The 23326-nt window shown below is 53.2% G+C and overlaps 1 protein-coding gene across 1 annotated transcript; it reads left to right on the forward strand.

The window, feature by feature from the left end:
* The first annotated feature begins 1086 nt into the window (after positions 1 to 1086).
* On the forward strand, positions 1087 to 21217 carry AHNAK (AHNAK nucleoprotein). The gene is given in 20 exon segments (XM_052775105.1): positions 1087 to 1179; positions 1322 to 1475; positions 1738 to 1925; positions 2012 to 4188; positions 4190 to 4532; positions 4535 to 4775; positions 4778 to 5112; positions 5114 to 5540; positions 5543 to 6676; positions 6679 to 7191; positions 7194 to 16466; positions 16469 to 16522; positions 16525 to 16563; positions 16566 to 17546; positions 17549 to 17617; positions 17620 to 17669; positions 17671 to 17983; positions 17986 to 18340; positions 18342 to 18727; positions 18730 to 21217. Coding segments are annotated over 19 exon segments (18522 nt in total). The 5' UTR covers positions 1087 to 1179; the 3' UTR covers positions 20220 to 21217.
* Positions 21218 to 23326: the final 2109 nt, after the last annotated feature.

Raw genomic sequence — 23326 nt, forward strand, 5'->3', positions numbered from 1 at the left:
ACGTGGGGACCGCTCAGCCGGCGAGTGAAGAAGCCCAGTCTTGCAGATATCCTCAGGTGCTGAACGAGCTGCTCTGAGGTTTCGATCCTTGGCTGGCGCCTGTAGAAAAGGAGGGAACCCCCAAATCCCCTCCAAAACCCCCTTCTGCGTCCCTGTCTCCCCTTTTTACTGGCGGCGCTTGGGAGAGCTGCGCGGGGCAGCAGGCGGGTGAAGGAGATGTGATGGGTGGCCCTTTTTTTTTTTGAGAACCCTTCCCGTCGCCAGCCCCAGGCGGGCGCGTTTCGCGCCAGGCCAGCTGGAAATACCGAGTTTCTCTCTAAATTTGGGTTCGGGTTGAGGAAACGAGACCTTGACGAGGCGCTTCGGTAGAGGCTTTGCCGTGGGGAGCCACGGGGCCGGCAGCCGTGACCCCGCTCGGGCGGATGCGCTCCTGCCCCGTGCTCCCGGTCCGAGCGTTGGCTGCGGCGTCCAGCCTGGCTCGTCCCCGTCTTTGCCCTTCGTAACCTTTGCGGCCGTGTTTGTTGGAAGGAGGATTTCTTTTCTATTTATTTCTCGTGCCTGCCCGAAGCTCGCTAGAAATGGAGAAATCCCTTCAGCTCCTTTTTAGGTGGCAAAGAAGTTGACTTCGGGGTGGCGGTCCGGGGCACAAGGAGACACGGGTGAAGCAGGAGAGTGGACGTTGCGAAGCGACCGTTGCTTTTGCACTTCCCGACCGTCCCACACTTGAATTTCTTTACTTTCCATATAACGGCAGAAACGTCTGTTACTCGAGCATGAGAAGAGCTTCTCCAAGGACCGTGTTGGTCCAAGGCGTCTCGGTAACAACCTTTGGGTGGGCCGACGAGACGTGGCGGCCACGCGCCACCCTCGGCCGCGGTGACGTTTAGCTCTTGGGCAGCTTCTCACTTGTTGTCCCGTTGACCAAAGCCGCCCATCTCGCAGTACGGCCTCGGGCAGAGTCGTGGCGTGGGCGGCCGGGACGCGCTTTGGCTCCCGTCCCGTCTGGGTGTCGAAGGCGGAAGAAGGAGGGGGTGGGAGGAAAGCCAGAGGGAGTTTCACACGGACCTCTCTGATGTCCCCACCAGGCTGGGAAGGTGAAACGAAAGCTGCTGCAAGGTCCACAAGTGAAGACAGAGGGATTCCTGGGGCGGATCCAGCCAGGACCAGCATCCCAGCAAGGTCAGTGGGGTGGAGCCGGTTTAGCTCTTCTTCCTCAACGTCCCGTGCTCAAAACCCACGTCTGTCTCCTCCGTCGTGCTTCCCTTCTCACCCTCTGCCTTTTTTTTTTTTTTTTTTTTTTTTTTTTTTTTTGCTTCCCCAGATGGAGAAGGAGGAGGAGACCCGGGAGATCCTGCTCCCCAACTGGCAGGGCAGCGGCTCCCACGGCATCACCATCGACCAGACGGATGACGGGGTCTTCGTCAAGCGAGTGCAGCAAAACTCCCCGGCTGCCAAGATGGGCGTCGTGAAGGAAGGTGGGACCTTGGCGGAGGTTGTTGCGGGGAAGGCCTTTTGGGGGGAAAAAACGGGTTCTTTGTGTCTGTTTTTACCATCTTGGCGGTGCCTCGATTGCTTCCTTCTTCTTCCTCTTGGGCAATAACCCTAACGCTCAAGCGTCGTTGCTCCCCATCTTGCTCGCAGTGGGGATGGGGGGTCTCCTCCCTGCCTCTCCCTTCTGAAATATCTCACCTCTCGCCCCTCTGCTCACCCCCCCCCCCTCCCCCCGTACCCCCCCAGGGGATCAGATCGTGAGCGCCACGGTCTATTTTGACAACCTGCAATCCGGGGAAGTCACGCAGCTGCTCAACAGCATGGGCCACCACACGGTGGGCTTGCGCTTGCAACGGAAAGGGGACAAGTCTCCGCTGCCGGGACAGTCATGGTCACACGACGTGTTTGCGGCCAGCAGCCCAGAAGTCGTTCTGGTGAGTGACGGGGAAGGAGGGATGGGGCGGCGGGGGGGGGGGGGCACGAAGCGTCCTGGTGCTAACGAAGGTCTCTGCGTTTCCAGAGCGGAGATGACGAGGAGTACAGGAGGATTTACACAACGAAAATCAAACCCCGGCTGAAGTCGGAGGAGGCGGTGGAAGCGGAGTGCGGCGGAACGCAGAGCAGGACCATTACGGTCACCAGAAAAGTGACGGCATACACCGTCGATGTCACCAGGCATGACGGAGCAAAAGATGTCGACGTCGTCGGCCCAGACTTTAAAATCCGGATCCCCACCCAGGAGATCACCCACGTGATGAAGACCGACGTGGAAACGGAGCCTGGGAAAACCGTGATCAAAATGGCACCGGGGGATCTGCCTGGGAGAAGCACCCAAGCCACAGACCGGAGCATGGACATCAGAGGGGCACCTCCTGGACCAACGGCTGAATCGTCCGCCCAGAAGCTGGATGTCCACCTCGGCGAGGCTCGGTTCGGGAAGCCCGGGATAACCCTGTCGGGAACGCAAATGATGGGCGTTCACCTGAGGACTCAGACGGACCCTACGCTGCCGGGGAGCCAAGTTCCTGCTGGGGAAACTGGAAAATCTGTTACCGTGGAGATGCCGGGGCGTAACGTTTCCGGCACGGCGTTCCTGGGCCCCCAGGGCAGCTCGCCCAGAATCGAAGCCAATGGACAGATGGGAAACCTGGACGCAGGTTTTCACGTCAAGGGTCCCAGGTTGGACGGCAAAGGACACGTTTCTGGCGTGGATGTCCAAGGGGAGCTGCGGGGGGGGATGCTGTCACACGCCGATGCTTCTGCCCCTTGTCTTCAGGGAGATATCAAAGCCCCCGGAGTTGACGTTTCTCTACCGGCGATGGAAAATCCAGCTGTTGATGTGGGAAAAATCAAGATTCCCGTTTTGAAAATGCCCAGATTTGGGTTCCAGACCGCAGGATCTGGCATCGAAGCTCAAGCCCCGCAGGTGGGCACCGACGTGCCCGTGCCGAAGCCGCAGGCTCCCTGCGTAGACGTTGCCTCCTCATCTGTCCACATCACAGGACCTGAAGTTTCAGCTCCTTCAGTTAAATTCTCAAAGCCGCAGGTGGACATGGGGTTGAAGGGTGCTGTGAAGGTTCCCTCGCCAGGACTGGAGGTCCCCGGCGTGGCTATCAAAGGACCCAGCGTAGAGCTCCCGGCTTCTGATGCAGATGTTCACGGTGGCAAGGGAAAACTCAAAATCCCGCACATGACCGTCCCAAAATTTACTGCCTTGGACTCGCAAGGGGAAGGTCCCGTCCTGGAAATGGTGCTCCCAAAGGGCGAGGTGGGACCAGCAGCATCCAAGGTCAACGTCGGCGTTCCCGATGTGGCCATCAAAGGAGAGTGGAAAGGCCCCCAGTTCAAGAAGGTTGAAACGCCCCAAATCTCTCTGTCGGATGTAAACCTGAACCTGAAAGGCCCTCAGGTGAAGGGAGATATGGGTGTCGCGGTCCCCAGAGTGGAAGGGGATGTCAAAGGAGTTGGCTCTAAGGGTCTCACGATGGACGTAAAGGCTCCTGATGTGGAATTTGAAAGCCCAGAAGGTTATCTGAAAGGGCCCAGTATATCTGCCCCAGGTATGGACATTAATGTGAAGGGACCTAAGCTTAAGGGAGAAGTGGATGTTTCTATCCCAAAGATGGGTGGCAACCTGAAAGGACCTCAGCTTGACATTAAAGGCCCCAGAGTGGGAATGGACATGCCTGATGTAGAGGTCAAAGGCCCCAAAGTTACGATGCCAGAGGTACATGTCAAGACCCCCCAGATCTCCATGCCTGACATCGACTTGAACCTGAAAGGTCCCAGGGCGAAAGGAGACCTGGATGTTTCTGCCCCAAAACTGGAAGGGGAGCTGAAAGCACCTGGGCTTGACATCAAAGGCCCCAAGGTTGACATCGAAGCGCCAGACGTGGACGTCCACGGTCCGGAGGGCAAACTGAAGATGCCTAAGCTGAAAATGCCCAAGTTTGGGGTGCCCGGCCTGAAGGGAGAGGGCCCCGACCTTGACGTGACGCTTCCGAAGGGTGAAGTGGACGTTTCTGGTCCCAGGGTAGATATTGACTTGCCAAGCGTGGACGTCAAAGGGCCGGAAGGAAAACTGAAGGGCCCCAAAGTGAAGATGCCCGAGATGCACATCACAGCTCCGAAGGTCTCTGTGCCAGACGTAGATCTGAACCTGAAAGGCCCCAAGCTGAAGGGTGATGTGGATGTTTCCGGCGGTAGGAGCTGATTTGAAGGGTCCTGAGCTGGAGCTCAAAGGCCCCAAGGTTGACATCGAAGCGCCAGACGTGGACATTCACGGTCCGGAGGGCAAACTGAAGATGCCTAAGCTGAAAATGCCCAAGTTTGGGGTGCCCGGCCTGAAGGGAGAGCGCCCCGACCTTGACGTGACGCTTCCGAAGGGTGAGGTGGACGTTTCTGGTCCTAGCGTAGATATCGATGTGCCAAGCGTGGGCGTCAAAGGGCCAGAAGGAAAACTGCAAGGCCCCAAGGTTACGATGCCCGAGATGAGCTTCAAGACCCCCCAGATATCCATGCCTGACATCGACTTGAACCTGAAAGGTCCAGGGCGAAAGGAGACCTGGATGTTTTCTGCCCCAAAACTGGAAGGGGAGCTGAAGCACCTGGGCTTGACATCAAAGGCCCCAAGGTTGACATTGAAGCGCCAGACGTGGACATTCACGGTCCAGGGGGCAAACTGAAGATGCCTAAGCTGAAAATGCCCAAGTTTGGGGTGCCCGGCCTGAAGGGAGAGGGCCCCGACCTTGACGTGACGCTTCCGAAGGGTGAGGTGGACGTTTCCTTGGTCCCAGGGTAGATATTGACTTGCCAAGCGTGGACGTCGAAGGGCCGGAAGGAAAACTGAAGGGCCCCAAAGTGAAGATGCCCGAGATGCACATCACAGCTCCGAAGGTCTCTGTGCCAGACGTAGATCTGAACCTGAAAGGCCCCAAGCTGAAGGGTGATGTGGATGTTTCCGTTCCCGCGGTAGGAGCTGATTTGAAGGGTCCTGAGCTGGAGCTCAAAGGCCCCAAGGTTGACATCGAAGCGCCAGATGTGGACATTCACGGTCCAGAGGGCAAACTGAAGATGCCTAAGCTGAAAATGCCCAAGTTTGGGGTGCCCGGCCTGAAGGGAGGAGCGCCCCGACCTTGACGTGACGCTTCCGAAGGGTGAGGTGGACATTTCTGGTCCCAGGGTAGATATTGATGTGCCAAGTGTGGACATCGAAGGGCCAGAAGGAAAAGGAAAAGGTCTCAAATTTAAAATGCCTGAACTAAACATTCAGACACCAAAACTGTCCATGCCAGATGTAGATCTCAGTTTGAAGGCCCCCAAACTGAAAGGAGATGCAGATATTTCTGGTCCGAAGACCTCTGTAGATCTGAAGGGCCAGGGCCCCAAAATAGAGGTGGAAGGTCCCAAAGTGGATGTCGATATGCCTGAGGTAGACTTGGAATGTCCAGAAGGGAAAATAAAAGGCCCCAAATTTAAGATGCCTAAGCTTAATATCAAGGCACCTAAAATATCCATGCCGGATGTAGATTTGAACTTAAAGGGACATAAATGAAAGGAGAGATGGATGTTTCTCTTCCAAAGATAGAAGGTGACTTGAAAGAATCTGGCGTTAGTATCAAGGGACCGAAAATAGATGTTGAGGTCCCAGATGTCAACCTGGAGTGTCCAGAAGGCAACCTGAAAATGCCCCAAATGAAATTGCCTCATTTTAATGTGTCTGGCCCGAAGTTTGAGGGAGCCGATATAGACGTCAACCTGCCAAAAGGAGAGATAGATATTTCTGGGCCAGAGGCAGATATTGAAGGGCCAGAGCTGGATGTTGGAGGACCAGAAGGAAAATGGAAAGGCCCCAAGTTCAGGATGCCAAAGCTGAATATCAAAACACCTAAAATATCCATGCCAGATGTAGATTTGAACCTAAAGGGACCTAAAGTGAAAGGAGAAATGGACATTGCAGCTCCTAAGATAGAAGGTGATTTGAAAGGGCCACAAATAGACATTAAGGGGCCAAAACTAGATGTTGAGGCACCCAATATTGATTTGGAGTGCCCCGAAGGAAAACTGAAAGGCCCCAAATTCAAGATGCCCGAGATGCACATCAAAGCACCCAAGATCTCCATGCCCGATGTGGACTTCAATCTGAAAGGGCCCAGCGTGAAAGGGGATATTGAAGTCTCAGCTCCCAAGCTCGAGGGTGACCTGAAGGGTCCCGAGGTGGACATCAAGGGCCCCAAAGTCGACATTGAGGCACCCGACGTGGACATTCACGGCCCAGAAGGAAAATTCAAAATGCCCAAGTTCAAAATGCCCAAGTTTGGGATGCCGGGGCTGAAAGCAGAGGGCCCGGAGGTGGACGTGAACCTGCCGACAGAAAGCCTGGATGTTTCTGGTCCAAAGGTGGACATTGAAGGTCCGGAGCTGGACATTGAAGGTCCAGAAGGAAAACTGAAAGGTCCCAAATTTAAGATGCCTGAGATGCACATCAAGACACACAAGATCTCCATGCCCGACGTTGACTTGAATCTAAAGGGCCCCAAAGTGAAGGGTGGTGTGGATGTGTCGGTTCCCAAGCTGGAAGGTGACCTGAAGGGTCCCGAGGTGGACATCAAAGGCCCCAAAGTCGACATTGAGGCACCCGACGTGGACATTCACGGCCCAGAAGGAAAATTCAAAATGCCCAAGTTCAAATGCCCAAGTTTGGGATGCCTGGCTTCAAAGCAGAGGGCCCGGAGGTGGACGTGAACCTGCCGACAGGAAGCCTGGATGTTTCTGGTCCAAAGGTGGATATCGAAGGTCCAGAGCTGGACATTGAAGGGCCAGAGGGAAAACTGAAGGGTCCCAAATTTAAGATGCCCGAGATGCACATCAAGACACCCAAGATCTCCATGCCTGACATTGACTTGAACCTGAAAGGCCCCAAAGTGAAGGGGGATGTGGACATTTCTGTTCCCAAGCTGGAAGGTGACCTGAAGGGCCCTGAGATTGACATTAAAGGCCCCAAAGTTGATGTTGACCTTCCTGATGTTGAGCTGGAAGGCCCTGAAGGGAAGCTGAAGGGCCCCAAGTTCAAGATGCCCGAGATGCACTTCAAGGCACCCAAGGTCTCCATGCCCGATGTGGACTTCAATCTGAAGGGCCCCAAGCTGAAGGGGGATGTGGACGTGTCTGTTCCCAAGCTGGAAGGTGACCTGAAGGGTCCGAGGTGGACATCAAAGGCCCCAAAGTTGACATTGAGGCACCCGACGTGGACATTCAAGGCCCAGAAGGAAAATTCAAAATGCCCAAGTTCAAAATGCCCAAGTTTGGGATGCCTGGCTTCAAAGCAGAGGGCCCAGAGGTGGACGTGAACCTGCCGACAGGAAGCCTGGATGTTTCTGGTCCAAAGGTGGATATTGAAGGTCCAGAGGTGGACATTGAAGGTCCAGAGGGGAAGTTGAAGGGCCCCAAGTTCAAGATGCCCGAGATGCACATCAAGACACCCAAGATCTCCATGCCTGACATTGACTTGAACCTGAAGGGCCCCAAAGTGAAGGGGGATGTGGACGTGTCATGTCCCAAGCTGGAAGGTGACCTGAAGGGTCCTGGAATTGACATTAAAGGCCCCAAAGTCGATGTAGACCTTCCTGATGTTGAGCTGGAAGGCCCTGAAGGGAAGCTGAAGGGCCCCAAGTTCAAGATGCCCGAGATGCACATCAAGGCACCCAAGATCTCCATGCCTGACGTGGACTTCAATCTGAAGGGCCCCAAGCTGAAGGGGGATGTGGACGTGTCGGTTCCCAAGCTCGAGGGTGACCTGAAGGGTCCCGAGGTGGACATCAAAGGCCCCAAAGTCGACATTGAGGCACCCGACGTGGACATTCACGGCCCGGAAGGAAAATTCAAAATGCCCAAGTTCAAAATGCCCAAGTTTGGGATGCCGGGGCTGAAAGGAGAAGGCCCAGAGGTGGACGTGAACCTGCCGACAGGAAGCCTGGATGTTTCTGGTCCAAAGGTGGATATCGAAGGTCCAGAGCTGGACATTGAAGGGCCAGAGGGAAAACTGAAAGGTCCCAAATTTAAGATGCCTGAGATGCACATCAAGACACCCAAGATCTCCATGCCTGACATTGACTTGAACCTGAAAGGCCCCAAAGTGAAGGGCGATGTGGACATTTCTGTTCCCAAGCTGGAAGGTGACCTGAAGGGTCCCGAGGTGGACATCAAAGGCCCCAAAGTCGACATTGAGGCACCCGATGTGGACATTCACGGCCCAGAAGGAAAATTCAAAATGCCCAAGTTCAAAATGCCCAAGTTTGGGATGCCGGGGCTGAAAGGAGAAGGCCCAGAAGTTGATGTGAAACTCCCAAAAGGGGATGTTGATGTTTCCGTCCCAAAGGTAGATATCGAGTTGCCGAGTGTGGACATTGAGGGTCCTGAAGGAAAACTGAAAGGTCCCAAATTTAAGATGCCGGAGATGCACATCAAGGCACCCAAGATCTCCATGCCTGACATTGACTTGAACCTGAAAGGTCCCAAAGCGAAGGGAGATGCTGATGTTTCTGTTCCAAAATTAGAGGGTGACTTGAAAGGACCTGATGTGACTATTAAAGGGCCAAAGTTGGATGTTGATGTTCCTGATCTTGATGTTGAAGGTCCTGAGGGAAAATGGAAAGGACCCAAGATAAAAATGCCAGATATGCATATCAAGGCACCTAAATTTTCTATGCCTGATGTAGACCTCAACTTGAAAGGTCCCAAAATGAAGGGAGACATGGAGGTTTCTGTACCAAAAATAGAAGGTGATGTGAAAGGGCCGGATCTGGAACTTAAAGGGCCCAAAGTGGACATAGAAGTTCCTGACATTGACGTTGAAGGCCCAGAAGGAAAGCTAAAGGGTCCCAAGTTTAAGATGCCCGACATGCATTTCAAAGCCCCCAAAATCTCCATGCCAGACTTTGATCTCAACCTGAAAGGCCCCAAAGTGAAGGGGGATGTGGACGTTTCTGTTCCAAAACTTGAGGGTGATGTGAAAGGCCCAGACATTGACATCAAAGGCCCTCAACTGGATGTTAATGTTCCTGATGTTGACCTAGAATGTCCAGAAGCAAAGGTTAAAGGCCCCAAGTTCAAGATGCCCGAGATGCACTTCAAGACACCGAAAATCTCCATGCCCGACATCGATTTGAATCTGAAAGGTCCTAAGCTGAAGGGAGACGTGGATGTTTCTGCCCCCAAGCTAGAGGGTGACTTAAAAGGCCCAGATATGGATATCAAAGGTCCTAAATTGGATATACAAGCTCCTGATGTGGATATTGAGATCCCTGAGGGGAAGCTGAGGGGCCCCAAATTTAAGATGCCTGAGATGCATTTTAAGGCTCCCAAGATCTCCATGCCGGACTTTGACCTGAACCTGAAAGGCCCGAAAGGGAAAGGGGATGTCGATGTTTCCATTCCCAAGTTAGAAGGCGACCTGAAAGGGCCTGAGGTTACAGTAAAAGCTCCAGAAGTGGACATAGAGGCTCCAGATGTTGAGCTAGAATGTCCAGAAGGAAAGCTAAAGGGTCCCAAGTTTAAGATGCCCGACATGCATTTCAAAGCCCCCAAAATCTCCATGCCAGACTTTGATCTCAACCTGAAAGGCCCCAAAGTGAAGGGGGATGTGGATGTTTCTGTTCCAAAACTTGAAGGTGATTTGAAAGGCCCAGACATTGACATCAAAGGCCCAAAACTGGATGTAGACCTTCCTGACGTTGAGTTGGAAGGTCCTGAAGGGAAGCTGAAGGGCCCCAAGTTCAAGATGCCGGAGATGCACTTCAAGGCACCCAAGATCTCCATGCCTGACATTGACTTGAACCTGAAAGGCCCCAAGCTGAAGGGGGATGTGGACATTTCTGTTCCCAAGCTGGAAGGTGACTTGAAGGGCCCCGAGGTGGACATCAAGGGCCCCAAAGTCGATGTAGACCTTCCTGATGTTGAGCTGGAAGGCCCTGAAGGGAAGCTGAAGGGCCCCAAGTTCAAGATGCCCGAGATGCACTTCAAGGCACCCAAGGTCTCCATGCCTGACGTGGACTTCAATCTGAAGGGCCCCAAAGTGAAGGGAGATGTGGACGTGTCTGTTCCCAAGCTGGAAGGTGACCTGAAGGGCCCTGAGATTGACATTAAAGGCCCCAAAGTTGATGTAGACCTTCCTGATGTGGAGTTGGAAGGCCCTGAAGGGAAGCTGAAGGGCCCCAAGTTCAAGATGCCGGAGATGCACTTCAAGGCACCCAAGTTCTCCATGCCTGACGTTGACTTCAATCTGAAGGGCCCCAAGCTGAAGGGGGATGTGGATGTTTCTGTCCCTAAGCTGGAAGGTGACCTGAAGGGTCCCGAGGTGGACATCAAAGGCCCCAAAGTCGACATTGAGGCACCCGACGTGGACATTCAAGGCCCAGAAGGAAAATTCAAAATGCCCAAGTTCAAAATGCCCAAGTTTGGGATGCCTGGCTTCAAAGCAGAAGGCCCAGAGGTGGACGTGAACCTGCCGACAGGAAGCCTGGATGTTTCTGGTCCGAAGGTGGACATTGAATGTCCGGAGGTGGACATCGAAGGTCCAGAGGGCAAGCTGAAGGGCCCCAAGTTCAAGATGCCCGAGATGCACATCAAGGCACCCAAGTTCTCCATGCCCGATGTGGACTTCAATCTGAAGGGCCCCAAGCTGAAGGGGGATGTGGACGTGTCAGCTCCCAAGCTTGAGGGTGACCTGAAGGGTCCCGAGGTGGACATCAAGGGCCCCAAAGTCGACATTGAGGCACCCGACGTGGACATTCATGGCCCAGAAGGAAAATTCAAAATGCCCAAGTTCAAAATGCCCAAGTTTGGGATGCCGGGGCTGAAAGGAGAAGGCCCAGAGGTGGACGTGAACCTGCCGACAGGAAGCCTGGATGTTTCTGGTCCAAAGGTGAATATCGAAGGTCCGGAGGTGGACATCGAAGGGCCAGAGGGAAAACTGAAAGGTCCCAAATTTAAGATGCCCGAGATGCACATCAAGACACCCAAGATCTCCATGCCTGACATTGACTTGAACCTGAAAGGCCCCAAAGTGAAGGGGGATGTGGACATTTCTGTTCCCAAGCTGGAAGGTGACCTGAAGGGCCCTGGAATTGACATTAAAGGCCCCAGAGTTGATGTTGACCTTCCTGATGTTGAGCTGGAAGGCCCTGAAGGGAAGCTGAAGGGCCCCAAGTTCAAGATGCCAGAAATGCACATCAAGGCACCCAAGATCTCCATGCCCGATGTTGACTTCAATCTGAAGGGCCCCAAGCTGAAGGGGGATGTGGACGTGTCAGTTCCCAAGCTGGAAGGTGACCTGAAGGGTCCTGAGTTGGACATCACAGGCCCCAAAGTCGACATTGAGGCACCCGACGTGGACATCCAAGGCCCAGAAGGAAAATTCAAAATGCCCAAGTTCAAAATGCCCAAGTTTGGGATGCCTGGCTTCAAAGCAGAGGGCCCAGAGGTGGACGTGAACCTGCCAACAGGAAGCCTGGATGTTTCTGGTCCGGAGGTGGACATTGAAGGTCCGGAGGTGGACATCGAAGGGCCAGAGGGAAAACTGAAGGGCCCCAAATTCAAGATGCCTGAGATGCACATCAAGGCACCCAAGATCTCCATGCCCGATGTTGACTTCAATCTGAAAGGCCCCAAAGTGAAGGGGGATGTGGACATTTCTGTTCCCAAGATGGAAGGAGACTTGAAGGGCCCCGAGGTGGACATCAAGGGCCCCAAAGTCGATGTAGACCTTCCTGATGTTGAGCTGGAAGGCCCTGAAGGGAAGCTGAAGGGCCCCAAGTTCAAGATGCCTGAGATGCACTTCAAGGCACCCAAGATCTCCATGCCCGATGTGGACTTCAATCTGAAGGGCCCCAAGCTGAAGGGGGATGTGGACGTGTCGGTTCCCAAGCTGGAAGGTGACCTGAAGGGTCCTGAGTTGGACATCAAGGGCCCCAAAGTCGACATTGAGGCACCCGACGTGGACATTCAAGGCCCAGAAGGAAAATTCAAAATGCCCAAGTTCAAAATGCCCAAGTTTGGGATGCCGGGGCTGAAAGCAGAAGGCCCAGAGCTGGACGTGAACCTGCCGACAGGAAGCCTGGATGTTTCTGGTCCAAAGGTGGATATCGAAGGTCCAGAGGTGGACATTGAAGGTCCAGAGGGGAAGTTGAAGGGCCCCAAGTTCAAGATGCCCGAGATGCACATCAAGGCACCCAAGATTTCCATGCCCGACGTTGACTTCAATCTGAAAGGCCCCAAAGTGAAGGGGGATGTCGACATTTCTCTTCCCAAGCTGGAAGGTGACCTGAAGGGTCCCGAGGTGGACATCAAAGGCCCCAAAGTCGACATTGAGGCACCTGACGTGGACATTCACGGCCCAGAAGGTAAAATAAAAATGCCCAAGTTCAAAATGCCCAAGTTTGGGATGAAAGGAGAAGGCCCAGACGTTGATGTAAGCCTACCTGAAGCAGATGTTGCTATTTCAGGTCCAAAGGTTGATGTTACTGTTCCTGATCTGGACATCGAAGGACCAGAAGGAAAACTTAAGGGCCCTAAATTTAAGAAGCCTGACATGCAATTTAATGTTCCTAAAATCTCCATGCCAGATATTGACTTAAATTTGAAAGGCCCCAAACTGAAAGCTGACATTGATCCTTCTGTTCCCAAAATAGAGGGTGAGCTGAAAAGTCCTAAACTAGACATCAAAGGGCCAGAACTTGAGCTTGAGGGACCGAAGCTTGATCTAGAAGGAAAGACTAAAAAATCCAGGTTTAAACTTCCAAAATTTGGCTTTTCTGGTCCTAAAGTGCAAAGCCCTGATGTGGATGTGAAACTTAAAAAACCTGACATTGAAATATCTGGTCCGAAAGTTGATGTTCATGCTCCAGATGTGGATGTACAGGCAAAATCGAAAGGGTCAAAATTTAAAATGCCTTTCCTGAGTATTTCATCACCTAAAGTTTCAATGCCAGACGTAGAGCTAAATCTGAAGGGGCATAAACTAAAAGGAGATTTAGATGTTTCCAGCCCCAAGTTGGAAGGGGAACTGAAAGGTCCCGAGGTGGACATCAAGGGCCCCAGTGTCAACATTGAGGCACCTGACGTGGACGTTCATGGGCCAGAGGGTAAACTCAAAATGCCAAAGTTCAAAATGCCTAAATTTGGTGTGTCTGGGTTTAAGGCTGAGGGGCCAGAGGTGGACGTTAGCATCCCAAAAGGAGAGCTGGATGTTTCAGGTCCCAAGCTGGATATCGAAGGTGGTGGTTTGGAAATTGAAGGGCCAGAGGGGAAGCTCAAGGGCCCCCAATTTAAGATGCCAGAAGTGAACCTCAAGGCACCCAAGATCTCTATGCCCGACATTGACCTGAACCTGAAAGGCCCCAAAGCAAAGGCAGATGTGGACGTCTCTCTTCCCCAGGTGGATCTGAAGGGCTCAGATTTGCATGTGAAAGGACCAAAAGTGGATGTAGAGGTTCCTGATCTTGCCATTGAAGGTCCCAAAGGAAAACTGAAAGGCCCCAAATTTAAAATGCCCGAAATGAATATCAAAGCTCCCAATATTTCCATGCCAGACTTTGATTTGAATTTGAAAGGCCCCAAGTCAAAAGGAGGTGTGGATGTCGATCTTTCAGTGCCAAAACTGGAAGGGGACTTGAATGTGCCGGACATTAATATCAAAGGACCAAAGGTTGACATTGATGCTCCTGAGCTGGATGTTGAAGGGCCAGAAGGAAAACTGAAAGGTCCCAAGTTTAAAATGCCGGAGATGCACATAAAAGCTCCCAAAATTTCAATGCCTGATGCTAGCTTAAATCTCAAAGGTCCCAAGCTGAAGGGTGATATAGATGTTTCTGCTCCAAAGCTAGAAGGGGATCTGAAGGCTCCTGACATCAATATCGGAGGCCCCAAGGTTGACATCGATGTACCAGATGTAGACATTCACGGCCCAGAGGGTAAACTCAAAATGCCCAAGTTCAAAATGCCCAAGTTTTGGATGCCTGGCTTCAAAGCAGAGGGCCCAGAGGTGGACGTGAACCTGCCGACAGGAAGCCTGGATGTTTCTGGTCCAAAGGTGGACATTGAAGGTCCAGAAGTGGACATCGAAGGGCCGGAGGGAAAACTGAAGGGCCCCAAGTTCAAGATGCCCGAGATGCACATCAAGGCACCCAAGATCTCGATGCCTGACATTGACTTGAACCTGAAAGGCCCAAAAGTGAAGGGAGACGTGGACGTGTCTGTTCCCAAGCTGGAAGGTGACCTGAAGGGTCCTGAACTGGATATAAAAGGACCCAAAGTAGACATAGATGTTCCTGATGTGGAGATTGAAGGACCAGAAGGAAAACTGAAAGGCCCTAAATTGAAGATGCCAGAGATGCATTTTAAGGCTCCTAAAATTTCTATGCCAGACTTTGATTTGAACCTGAAAGGCCCGAAAGTGAAGGGGGATGTGGATGTGTCTGTGCCGTGTGCGGAAGGTGACCTGAAAGGGCCAAAAGTTGAGGTTAAAGGTCCTGAGTTTGATGTTAGTGCCCCAGATGTTCACATTGAGGGCCCAGAAGGAAAGCTAAAGGGTCCCAAGTTTAAGATGCCCGACATGCATTTCAAAGCCCCCAAAATCTCCATGCCAGACTTTGATCTCAACCTGAAAGGCCCCAAAGTGAAGGGGGATGTGGATGTTTCTGTTCCAAAACTTGAAGGTGATTTGAAAGGCCCAGACATTGACATCAAAGGCCCAAAAGTGGATGTAGACCTTCCTGACGTTGAGTTGGAAGGTCCTGAAGGGAAGCTGAAGGGCCCCAAGTTCAAGATGCCGGAGATGCACTTCAAGGCACCCAAGATCTCCATGCCTGACATTGACTTGAACCTGAAAGGCCCCAAGCTGAAGGGGGATGTGGACATTTCTGTTCCCAAGCTGGAAGGTGACTTGAAGGGCCCCGAGGTGGACATCAAGGGCCCCAAAGTCGATGTAGACCTTCCTGATGTTGAGCTGGAAGGCCCTGAAGGGAAGCTGAAGGGCCCCAAGTTCAAGATGCCCGAGATGCACTTCAAGGCACCCAAGGTCTCCATGCCTGACGTGGACTTCAATCTGAAGGGCCCCAAAGTGAAGGGGGATGTGGACGTGTCGGTTCCCAAGATGGAAGGTGACCTGAAGGGTCCCGAGTTGGACATCACGGGCCCCAAAGTCGACATTGAGGCACCCGACGTGGACATTCAAGGCCCAGAAGGAAAATTCAAAATGCCCAAGTTCAAAATGCCCAAGTTTGGGATGCCTGGCTTCAAAGCAGAGGGCCCAGAGGTGGACGTGAACCTGCCGACAGGAAGCCTGGATGTTTCTGGTCCGAAGGTGGACATTGAATGTCCGGAGGTGGACATTGAAGGTCCGGAGGGAAAACTGAAAGGTCCCAAATTTAAGATGCCGGAGATGCACATCAAGGCACCCAAGATCTCCATGCCTGACATTGACTTGAACCTGAAAGGCCCCAAAGTGAAGGGAGATGTGGACATGTCAGGTCCCAAGTTGGAAGGTGACCTGAAGGGCCCTGAGATTGACATTAAAGGCCCCAAAGTTGATGTTGACTTTCCTGATGTTGAGCTGGAAGGCCCTGAAGGGAAGCTGAAGGGCCCCAAGTTCAAGATGCCCGAGATGCACTACAAGGCACCCAAGGTCTCCATGCCCGATGAGGACTTCAATCTGAAGGGCCCCAAGCTGAAGGGGGATGTGGACATGTCTGTTCCCAAGCTGGAAGGTGACCTGAAGGGTCCCGAGGTGGACATCAAAGGCCCCAAAGTCGACATTGAGGCACCTGACGTGGACATTCAAGGCCCAGAAGGAAAGTTCAAAATGCCCAAGTTCAAAATGCCCAAGTTTGGGATGCCGGGGCTGAAAGCAGAGGGCCCGGAGGTGGACGTGAACCTGCCGACAGGAAGCCTGGATGTTTCTGGTCCAAAGGTGGACATTGAATGTCCGGAGGTGGACATCGAAGGGCCAGAGGGCAAGCTGAAGGGCCCCAAGTTCAAGATGCCTGAGATGCACATCAAGGCACCCAAGATCTCCATGCCTGACATTGACTTGAACCTGAAAGGCCCCAAAGTGAAGGGGGATGTGGAGGTTCCTGCACCTGATCTGGAAGGCGCTAAGGTTGAGATTGAGGCCCCTGACATTGACATCAAAGGCCCTGAAGGGAAGCTGAAGGGCCCCAAGTTCAAGATGCCGGAGATGCACTTCAAGGCTCCCAAAATCTCCATGCCAGATTTCGATCTGAACCTGAAAGGTCCCAAAGTTAAAGGAGATGTAGACATGTCTGTATCAGGTGTTGAATGTGAACTGAAAGGTCCAGAGGTCAATATCGGTGCTCCTAAATTAGACATAGGTGCCCCTGATGTTGATATTGACAGCCCCGAGGGTAAATTCAAGCTGCCTAAATTCAAAATGCCCAAGTTTTCCATGCCTGGCTTTAAAGGGGAGGAGTGGACGTGGATGTGAACCTCCCAAAGGGAGACATTGACATTTCAGGCCCGGCATAAATGTAGAGGCTCCTGATCTGAACGTGGATGGCAAGTCAAAGGTCCCAAATTTACGATGCCTGAAATGCACATTAAGGCTCCCAAGGTCTCCATCCCTGATGTCGACTTCAACATCAAGGGGCCTCAGCTGAAAGGAGATGTAGATATTTCTGGACCCAGGCTTGAAGGTGATTTGAAAGCACCCCAAATTGATGTGAAAGCCCCCCAAATAGACATTGAGGCTCCCGATGTGACCATTGAAGGGCCAGAAGGGAAACTCAAAGGCCCCAAATTCAAGATGCCAGAAATGCACATCAAGGCGCCCAAGTTCTCTATGCCTGACGTTGACTTTAATCTGAAAGGCCCCAAGCTGAAGGGAGACGTGGATGTCTCGGCACCGAAGTTGGAAGGCGATTTGCAGTGCCCAGATGTTGACATTAAAGGCCCCAAGTTGGACATTGAGGCGCCTGACGTGAACATCGAAGGACCGGATGGCAAACTGAAAGGGCCCAGGATCAAGATGCCAGAAATGCACGTCAAGACCCCCCAGATCTCCATGCCAGACATCGACTTGAACCTAAAGGGACTGAGGCTGAAAGGCGATGCTGACCTTCAGGGCCCAAAGCTCGAGGGAGGTCTGAAGGGTCCTGAAGTTGATATTAAGGGCCCCAAAGTAGCTATCGAGGGCCCAGAGGTTGATGTTGATGGTCTGGAGGGAAAAATGAAGCTGCCTAAAATGAAGCTGCCCAAGTTTGGCTTTAAAGGAGAAGGTCCTGACGTGGATGTGAACCTGCCAAAGACAGAGGTCGATCTTTCAGGCCCCAAGGTAGATATCAGTGTCCCAGATGTGAGCATCGAAGGTCCAGAGGGCAAACTGAAAGGTCCTAAACTGAAGATGCCAGAAATGCACATGAATGTTCCTAAAATCTCAATGCCTGAGATAGACTTGAATTTGAAAGGCCACAAAACGAAGGGAGGCTTTGACATTTCAGCCCCAAAGATAGAAGGTAACCTGAAAGGTCCTGAAGTAGATATCAAAGGCCAGAATTTGGAGTCAAAAGCCCTGAAGTTGATGTCGAATGTCCTGACTTGAATATTGAAGGCCCAGAGGCAATGTCAAATTTCCCAAGTTTAAGAAGTCAAAGTTTGGGTTTGGGATGAAAAGGCCCGAAGGCAGAAATCAAGGTCCCGGGGGCAGAAGTGGATTTACCTGAGGCGGAGCTGAATGTGGAGTCGCCTGATGTCAATGTTGCTGGAAAGGGTAAGAAGAGCAAGTTCAAAATGCCCAAACTTCATATGAGTGGCCCTAAAGTTAAAGGAAAGAAAGGTGGGTTCGATGTGAATGTGGCTGGTGGAGAGCTCGATGCGAATTTGAAATCTCCTGATCTGGATATGAACGTAGCTGGTCCGGACGTGACGATAAAAGGTGATGCGACGGTGAAGTCCCCCAAAGGGAAGAAACCCATGTTTGGGAAATCTCCTTCCCAGATGTTGAATTTGATCTTAAATCGCACAGATTCAGAGGAGGGGATGCTTCTGTGGCAGTCCCAAAAATAGAGGGGGAACTTAAAGGGCCTGATCTAGAAGTCTCTGTGCCAACTGCCAAAGGTGACGTGAAAGGCCCAAGTCTCAATGTGGACGTTGAAGCTTCCGACATGAGCCTGAAGAAACCAAAGTTCAAATTTCCCAGTGGGCAGGTGGGCGTAGGGGACTTGAAAATTGAGGGCGACCTGAAAGGACCCGCCATTGACATTGCCGTTCCCTCAATCCCAGTGCCAGATGTCGACTTAAATGTGAAAGGACCAAAAGTAAAGGTGAAGTCAGCGTGCCTGAACAGAACTGGAAGGTCCTGAAGGAAAGCTGAAGTTGCCCAAGGGGGGGAAAATGGGTGTCGGTCTGGAAATGCCGGATGCAAACTTGGATCTCTCGGTCCCAGCCGTGGAAGGAAGCGTGAGCCTCCCTTCAGCTGATGTGAACCTCCGAGGTGTTGATGTAAAGCTCAAAGGGCCCCAAATCTCTGGACCCGATTTTGACGGAAACCTGAAAGGACCAAAAATAAAGGGAGATCTGGATGTTTCGAGTTCTGTGGAAGGGCCGAATGTCAGCCTGGATGCGCCAGGTGTTGACATTGGAGGCTTGGAAGGAAAGCTGAAGCTGCCAAAGTTTAAATCCCCCGCTCTGGGGGCACCTGACCTGAGCGTGAAAGGAGGCGTCGACTGCTCGTCCCACAAATGGAGGTGGATGCAAAAGCCCTGGATGCAAATCTCAGTCTCGGCATCCCAGGCCTTGATATCAAAGGGCCCTCAGTGGACGTTTCTGCCCCGGATTTGGATGTAAACCTGAGAGGACCAAAGTTGAAAGGAGATCTTGACGCTTCTGCTGGCATTAAATCTCCCAAAGCAGCAGTAGACGCGTCCGATGTTGGCTTTGAAATTCTGGGTGGCACAATCAAGCTCCCGTCCCTCAAGCTCCCCCAGTTTGGTATTTCCAGTCCTGGTGTGGATGGAGCTGATGTAGGCGTCAGTCTTGAAGGTCCCCAAGTGAAAGGAGGCCTGAAGGGTTCAGGGGCTGGTGTTGGGTTGGAAGGACCTGACGTGGAATTGAAAGGGCCGAAATTTCAAATGCAGTCACCCAGTGTTTCCTTGCCGGACGTTGACCTGAAGCTGAAAGGACCAAACCTACGGGGCGGTGTAGATGTTGCCGGTGAAATCAAAGGTCCAAAAGTCAGCGTAGAAGCACCTCGTGTTGACATTAAGGAGCCTGGAGCGGGCGTCCACCTCGACGCTCCTGCCTTGGATGCGTCTGCGCTGAAAGTTTCCGGGTCAGGTTTTAACGTCAACGTAAAAGGGCCGAAGATCAAAGGTGGTGCCACCATTTCTGGAGAGGCGGCAGCACCAGCTGTGAGTGCCGGCGGGGGAGCTTTTCACATTACTGGCCCGAAGGTAGGAATCGGAGGTCCCAGCGTCACCACGAGCGTCCTGCAAGGTAGCCCAGAAAGCAGCCTGGGAAAAGTATCATTCCCCAAGCTGCGAATGCCTAAATTCGTGTTTTCAGACCCTGAGGTGAAGGGCAGAGAGATGGGGGTCGATGTCGAGTTCCCCGGGGCGGACGCCAACCTCCAGGCTGGCGCCGCAGAGCTCGAGTTGGAGGACGCGGACGTCAGACTAAAGAAATCCAAAATCAAAATGCCCAAGTTCAATTTTTCCAAGCAGAAGGGAAAAAGCAGCGGCGCCCTGGGCTCCCCGGAGGTTTCCGGGTCCGTTTCGGGATCGAAAGGTGACCTGAAGAGCTCCAAGGTCAGCTTGGGGTCCGCAGAAGGCGAGCTCGATGGGGGAGAGGGTCCGTCGGCGAAAGGGAAGTTCTCCCTCTTTAAAAGCAAGAAGACGCGTCACCGGTCGTCGTCCTTCAGCGATGAGCGCTCTTCCCACTCGACGCCCACAGGAACCCTGGAGCTGGACATCGGCTCGGGTGCCGACAAGGGGAAACAGGGCAAAATGAAATTCGGGACGTTTGGGGGGATCGGCTCAAAAACTAAAGGTTCTTACGAGGTGACGGGAAGCGACGAGGAGCTGGGGAAGGCGCAGGGCAGCGGCGTGTCGCTAGCATCCAAAAAATCCCGCTTGTCTTCCTCCTCCAGCAACGACAGCGGGACAAAGGGCGGCTTCCGCATGCCCGGGGTGGAGCTGACGGTGGCCAAGAAGAAAGAGTAGGGCGGCTGTACATAGGTGCCTGTGTATATAGGTAGCCCTTCTCGGGTTTGTATATACATTTTGTAGCTTGGGCTACTTTCAACCTCAGCAAGCAAGCCAGCGGGGTCCGGTGGGAAGCGTCGCGGTGGGCGCCGAGGGGGGGGGGCGGGTTGCGGCGGGTCCACGGTTGGGTCCAGCCACGTGGAAGCTTCTCCGCGCTTGAGACGGCAGCTTGTGCATGAAATGCTGAGAGCTTAAGTTTACTAGCAAGCTATTTTTGATATTTTTTTTTTTTCCCCCATTTTACTGAATATTTTCAGTGTTTGGTTCGTGGAAACGAGGTTTGTTTTTTTTTTTTTTTTTTCCCCCCTCCATCTTAACAGTCTTTTTTTGGCTTTTATTTGCGGGGCTGAAACTTCTGTCAGACAAATAGATCTATTAAAAAAAAAACCAACAAAAAAACAAACCACCACCCTGTAAAACGCAGCTGTAACCGAGACGCGTCCATTGAACTCCTGCTACGGGGTTGGAAAAAATAATCCGAGTGTTTCCCGTGGTTTGGTTGCGTAAGGGCATGATATCAAATAACCTCCAGCGGTGTGCGGCGGGAGGGAAAGGACGGTTAACGAGCAAGTAGCCGGCCCGTTTGTGCAGGAAATGTCTCGAAAGGTTTTGCGTATTGCCACTAAGTGACCGAGCTTGATTTTATTTTATTTTTTTTATTTTTATTGATGTGTTCTTTGTTGCCTCTACACATTTGTTACATTATTTGTATTATAAGAGAAAAGAAAAAAAAAATTTGTCTCAGTTGCGGCCTGAAACCTCGCAACGGCTGCTTTTCCGGCGTTTGGTATAATTTTTGTTAACGAGTATATCTTGTGTTTCAAAAAAAAAAACAACCAGCAAACCAAAAAAAAAAAAAAAAAGCAAAACCCCTTTCAGCACTTTAATGGCAAATTAACTGAGAATGTAAGAAGAATGATCTTGTAAAATGCAAATAAAAAGTTTATTAACCGTGATTCAGCAGAACCGTTGCTGTTGCGTTATTCGGCTGCACCGTTTTAGGGGTTTAAGAGTTATTTAATGTTAAATTTGAGGTCATTTACCCTCAAATCAGCCTGAGAGCCTCCGCAACTGCCCGTGTCCCCCCCCTCAGATTTGGGGTTGGGGGGTGAAGAGTGGCCGTTGGGTGGGCTCACGTCCTGCACCCCCCCCCCCATTTTGATATTTTTATCCCCCTAAAAATTACATTTAAGCGTGGTTTGTTTTTTTTTAATTTATTTCCCCCCCCACCCCAAGAAATACAACTCACGGGCGGGTTGCCGGGCTGGTCGTGGGGGGGGGTGGGTTGCCATCCACCGACGGCGGTAAAGGCTGGCCGAAGGGCTGTGAGAGAAAAAAGAGCCCGCCCCCCCCCCCCCCCCCAATATCATCAAAATGGCAGCCGGGCCCAAATTTGGGCTAAAAATGGGAACTAAAGGGTGAGAGGGGAGTGGGAATGGGGAAGCACTTAAAAAATACCCTCCCCTGTAAGCCTTTCTTGCCCCTCCCCAGCCCCTCGGGGGGGGTTTAGCCCCCCCCCCAGCCCCTCAGGGGGGTTCTACCCCCCCTCAGCCCCCATTAAAACCCTTCTCGCCCCCCCAGCCCCCTGAGGGGGGTTCTACCCCCCCCCTCAATCCCCATTAAGACCCTTCTTGCCCCCCCCAGCCCCTCAGGGGGGGTTCTACCCCCCACTCAGCTCCCATTAAAACCCTTCTTGCCCCCCCCCAGCCCCTCAGGGGGGTCCTACCTCCCCCCAATCCCCATTAAGACCCTTCTTGCCCCCCCCCAGCCCCTCGGGGGGGTTCTACCCCCCACTCAGCCCCCATTAAAACCATTCTCGCCCCCCCCCCAGCCCCTCAGGGGGGTTCTACCCCCCTCAGCCCCCATTAAAACCCTTCTTGCCCCCCCAGAGCCCCTCGGGGGGGGGGTTCTACCCCCCTCCCCAATCTCCATTAAGACCCTTCTTGCCCCCCCCAGCCCCTCAGCTCCCATTAAAACCCTCCTTGCCCCCCCCCAGCCCCTCAGGGGGGTTCTACCCCCCCCAGCCCCCATTAAAACCATTCTCGCCCCCCCCCAGCCCCTCAGGGGGGGTCCTACCTCCCCCCCAATCCCCATTATGACCCTTCTTGCCCCCCCAGCCCCTCAGGGGGGTTCTACCCCCCCCTCAGCCCCCATTAAAACCCTTCTCGCCCCCCCAAGCCCCTCAGGGGGGTTCTACCCCCCCAGCCCCCCATTAAAACCATTCTCGCCCCCCCAGCCCCTCAGGGGGGGTCCTACCTCCCCCCCAATCCCCATTAAAACCATTCTCGCCCCCCCAGCTCCTCAGGAGGGTCCTACCCCCCCCCAATCCCCATTAAAACCATTCTCGCCCCCCCAGCCCCTCAGGGGGGTCCTACCCCCCTCAGCCCCCATTAAAACCCTTCTCCCCCCCCCGCCTCGCCTAGGCCTCTACCCGCCAGAGGAGGGGCGCAGCGCGCATGCGCGAGGCGGGAAGCGCGGCCGCCACCTCCGAGCGCCAGGGGGCGCTGTTCCCGCCGTTCCCGCTCTCCCGCGGGGCATGCCGGGAGTTGTAGTTCTTTTTTTTTTGCGGCCCCGCTGTCCGCCATGTTTGTTTGGGGGCATGCTGGGAGTTGTAGTTCTGCACTGAGGGTCTTGTCGGCCATCTTGGCAGCGGTGCATGCTGGGAGTTGTAGTTCTGCACCGAGGGTCTTGTCGGCCATCTTGGCAGCAGTGCATGCTGGGAGTTGTAGTTCTGCACTGAGGGTCTCGTCGGCCATCTTGGCAGCGGTGCATGCTGGGAGTTGTAGTTCTGCACTGAGGGTCTCGTCGGCCATCTTGGCAGCGGTGCATGCTGGGAGTTGTAGTTCTGCACCGAGGGGTCGCGGCGGCCATCTTGGCAGCGGTGCATGCTGGGAGTTGTAGTTCTGCACTGAGGGTCTCGTCGGCCATCTTGGCAGCGGTGCACGCTGGCAGCTGTAGCTGGGCCTCCTGGCCGCCACGCTGCTCTCGGCGGTCGGCCGGCAGCGGCAGCTGGGCACCGGTGCCCCCTCGCCCGTGACGGAGCTTCACTCCCTGGGGGCAGCGGG

Source organism: Harpia harpyja, chromosome 27, assembly GCF_026419915.1.
Source record: "Harpia harpyja isolate bHarHar1 chromosome 27, bHarHar1 primary haplotype, whole genome shotgun sequence".
NCBI classification, from domain to species: Eukaryota; Metazoa; Chordata; class Aves; order Accipitriformes; family Accipitridae; genus Harpia; species Harpia harpyja.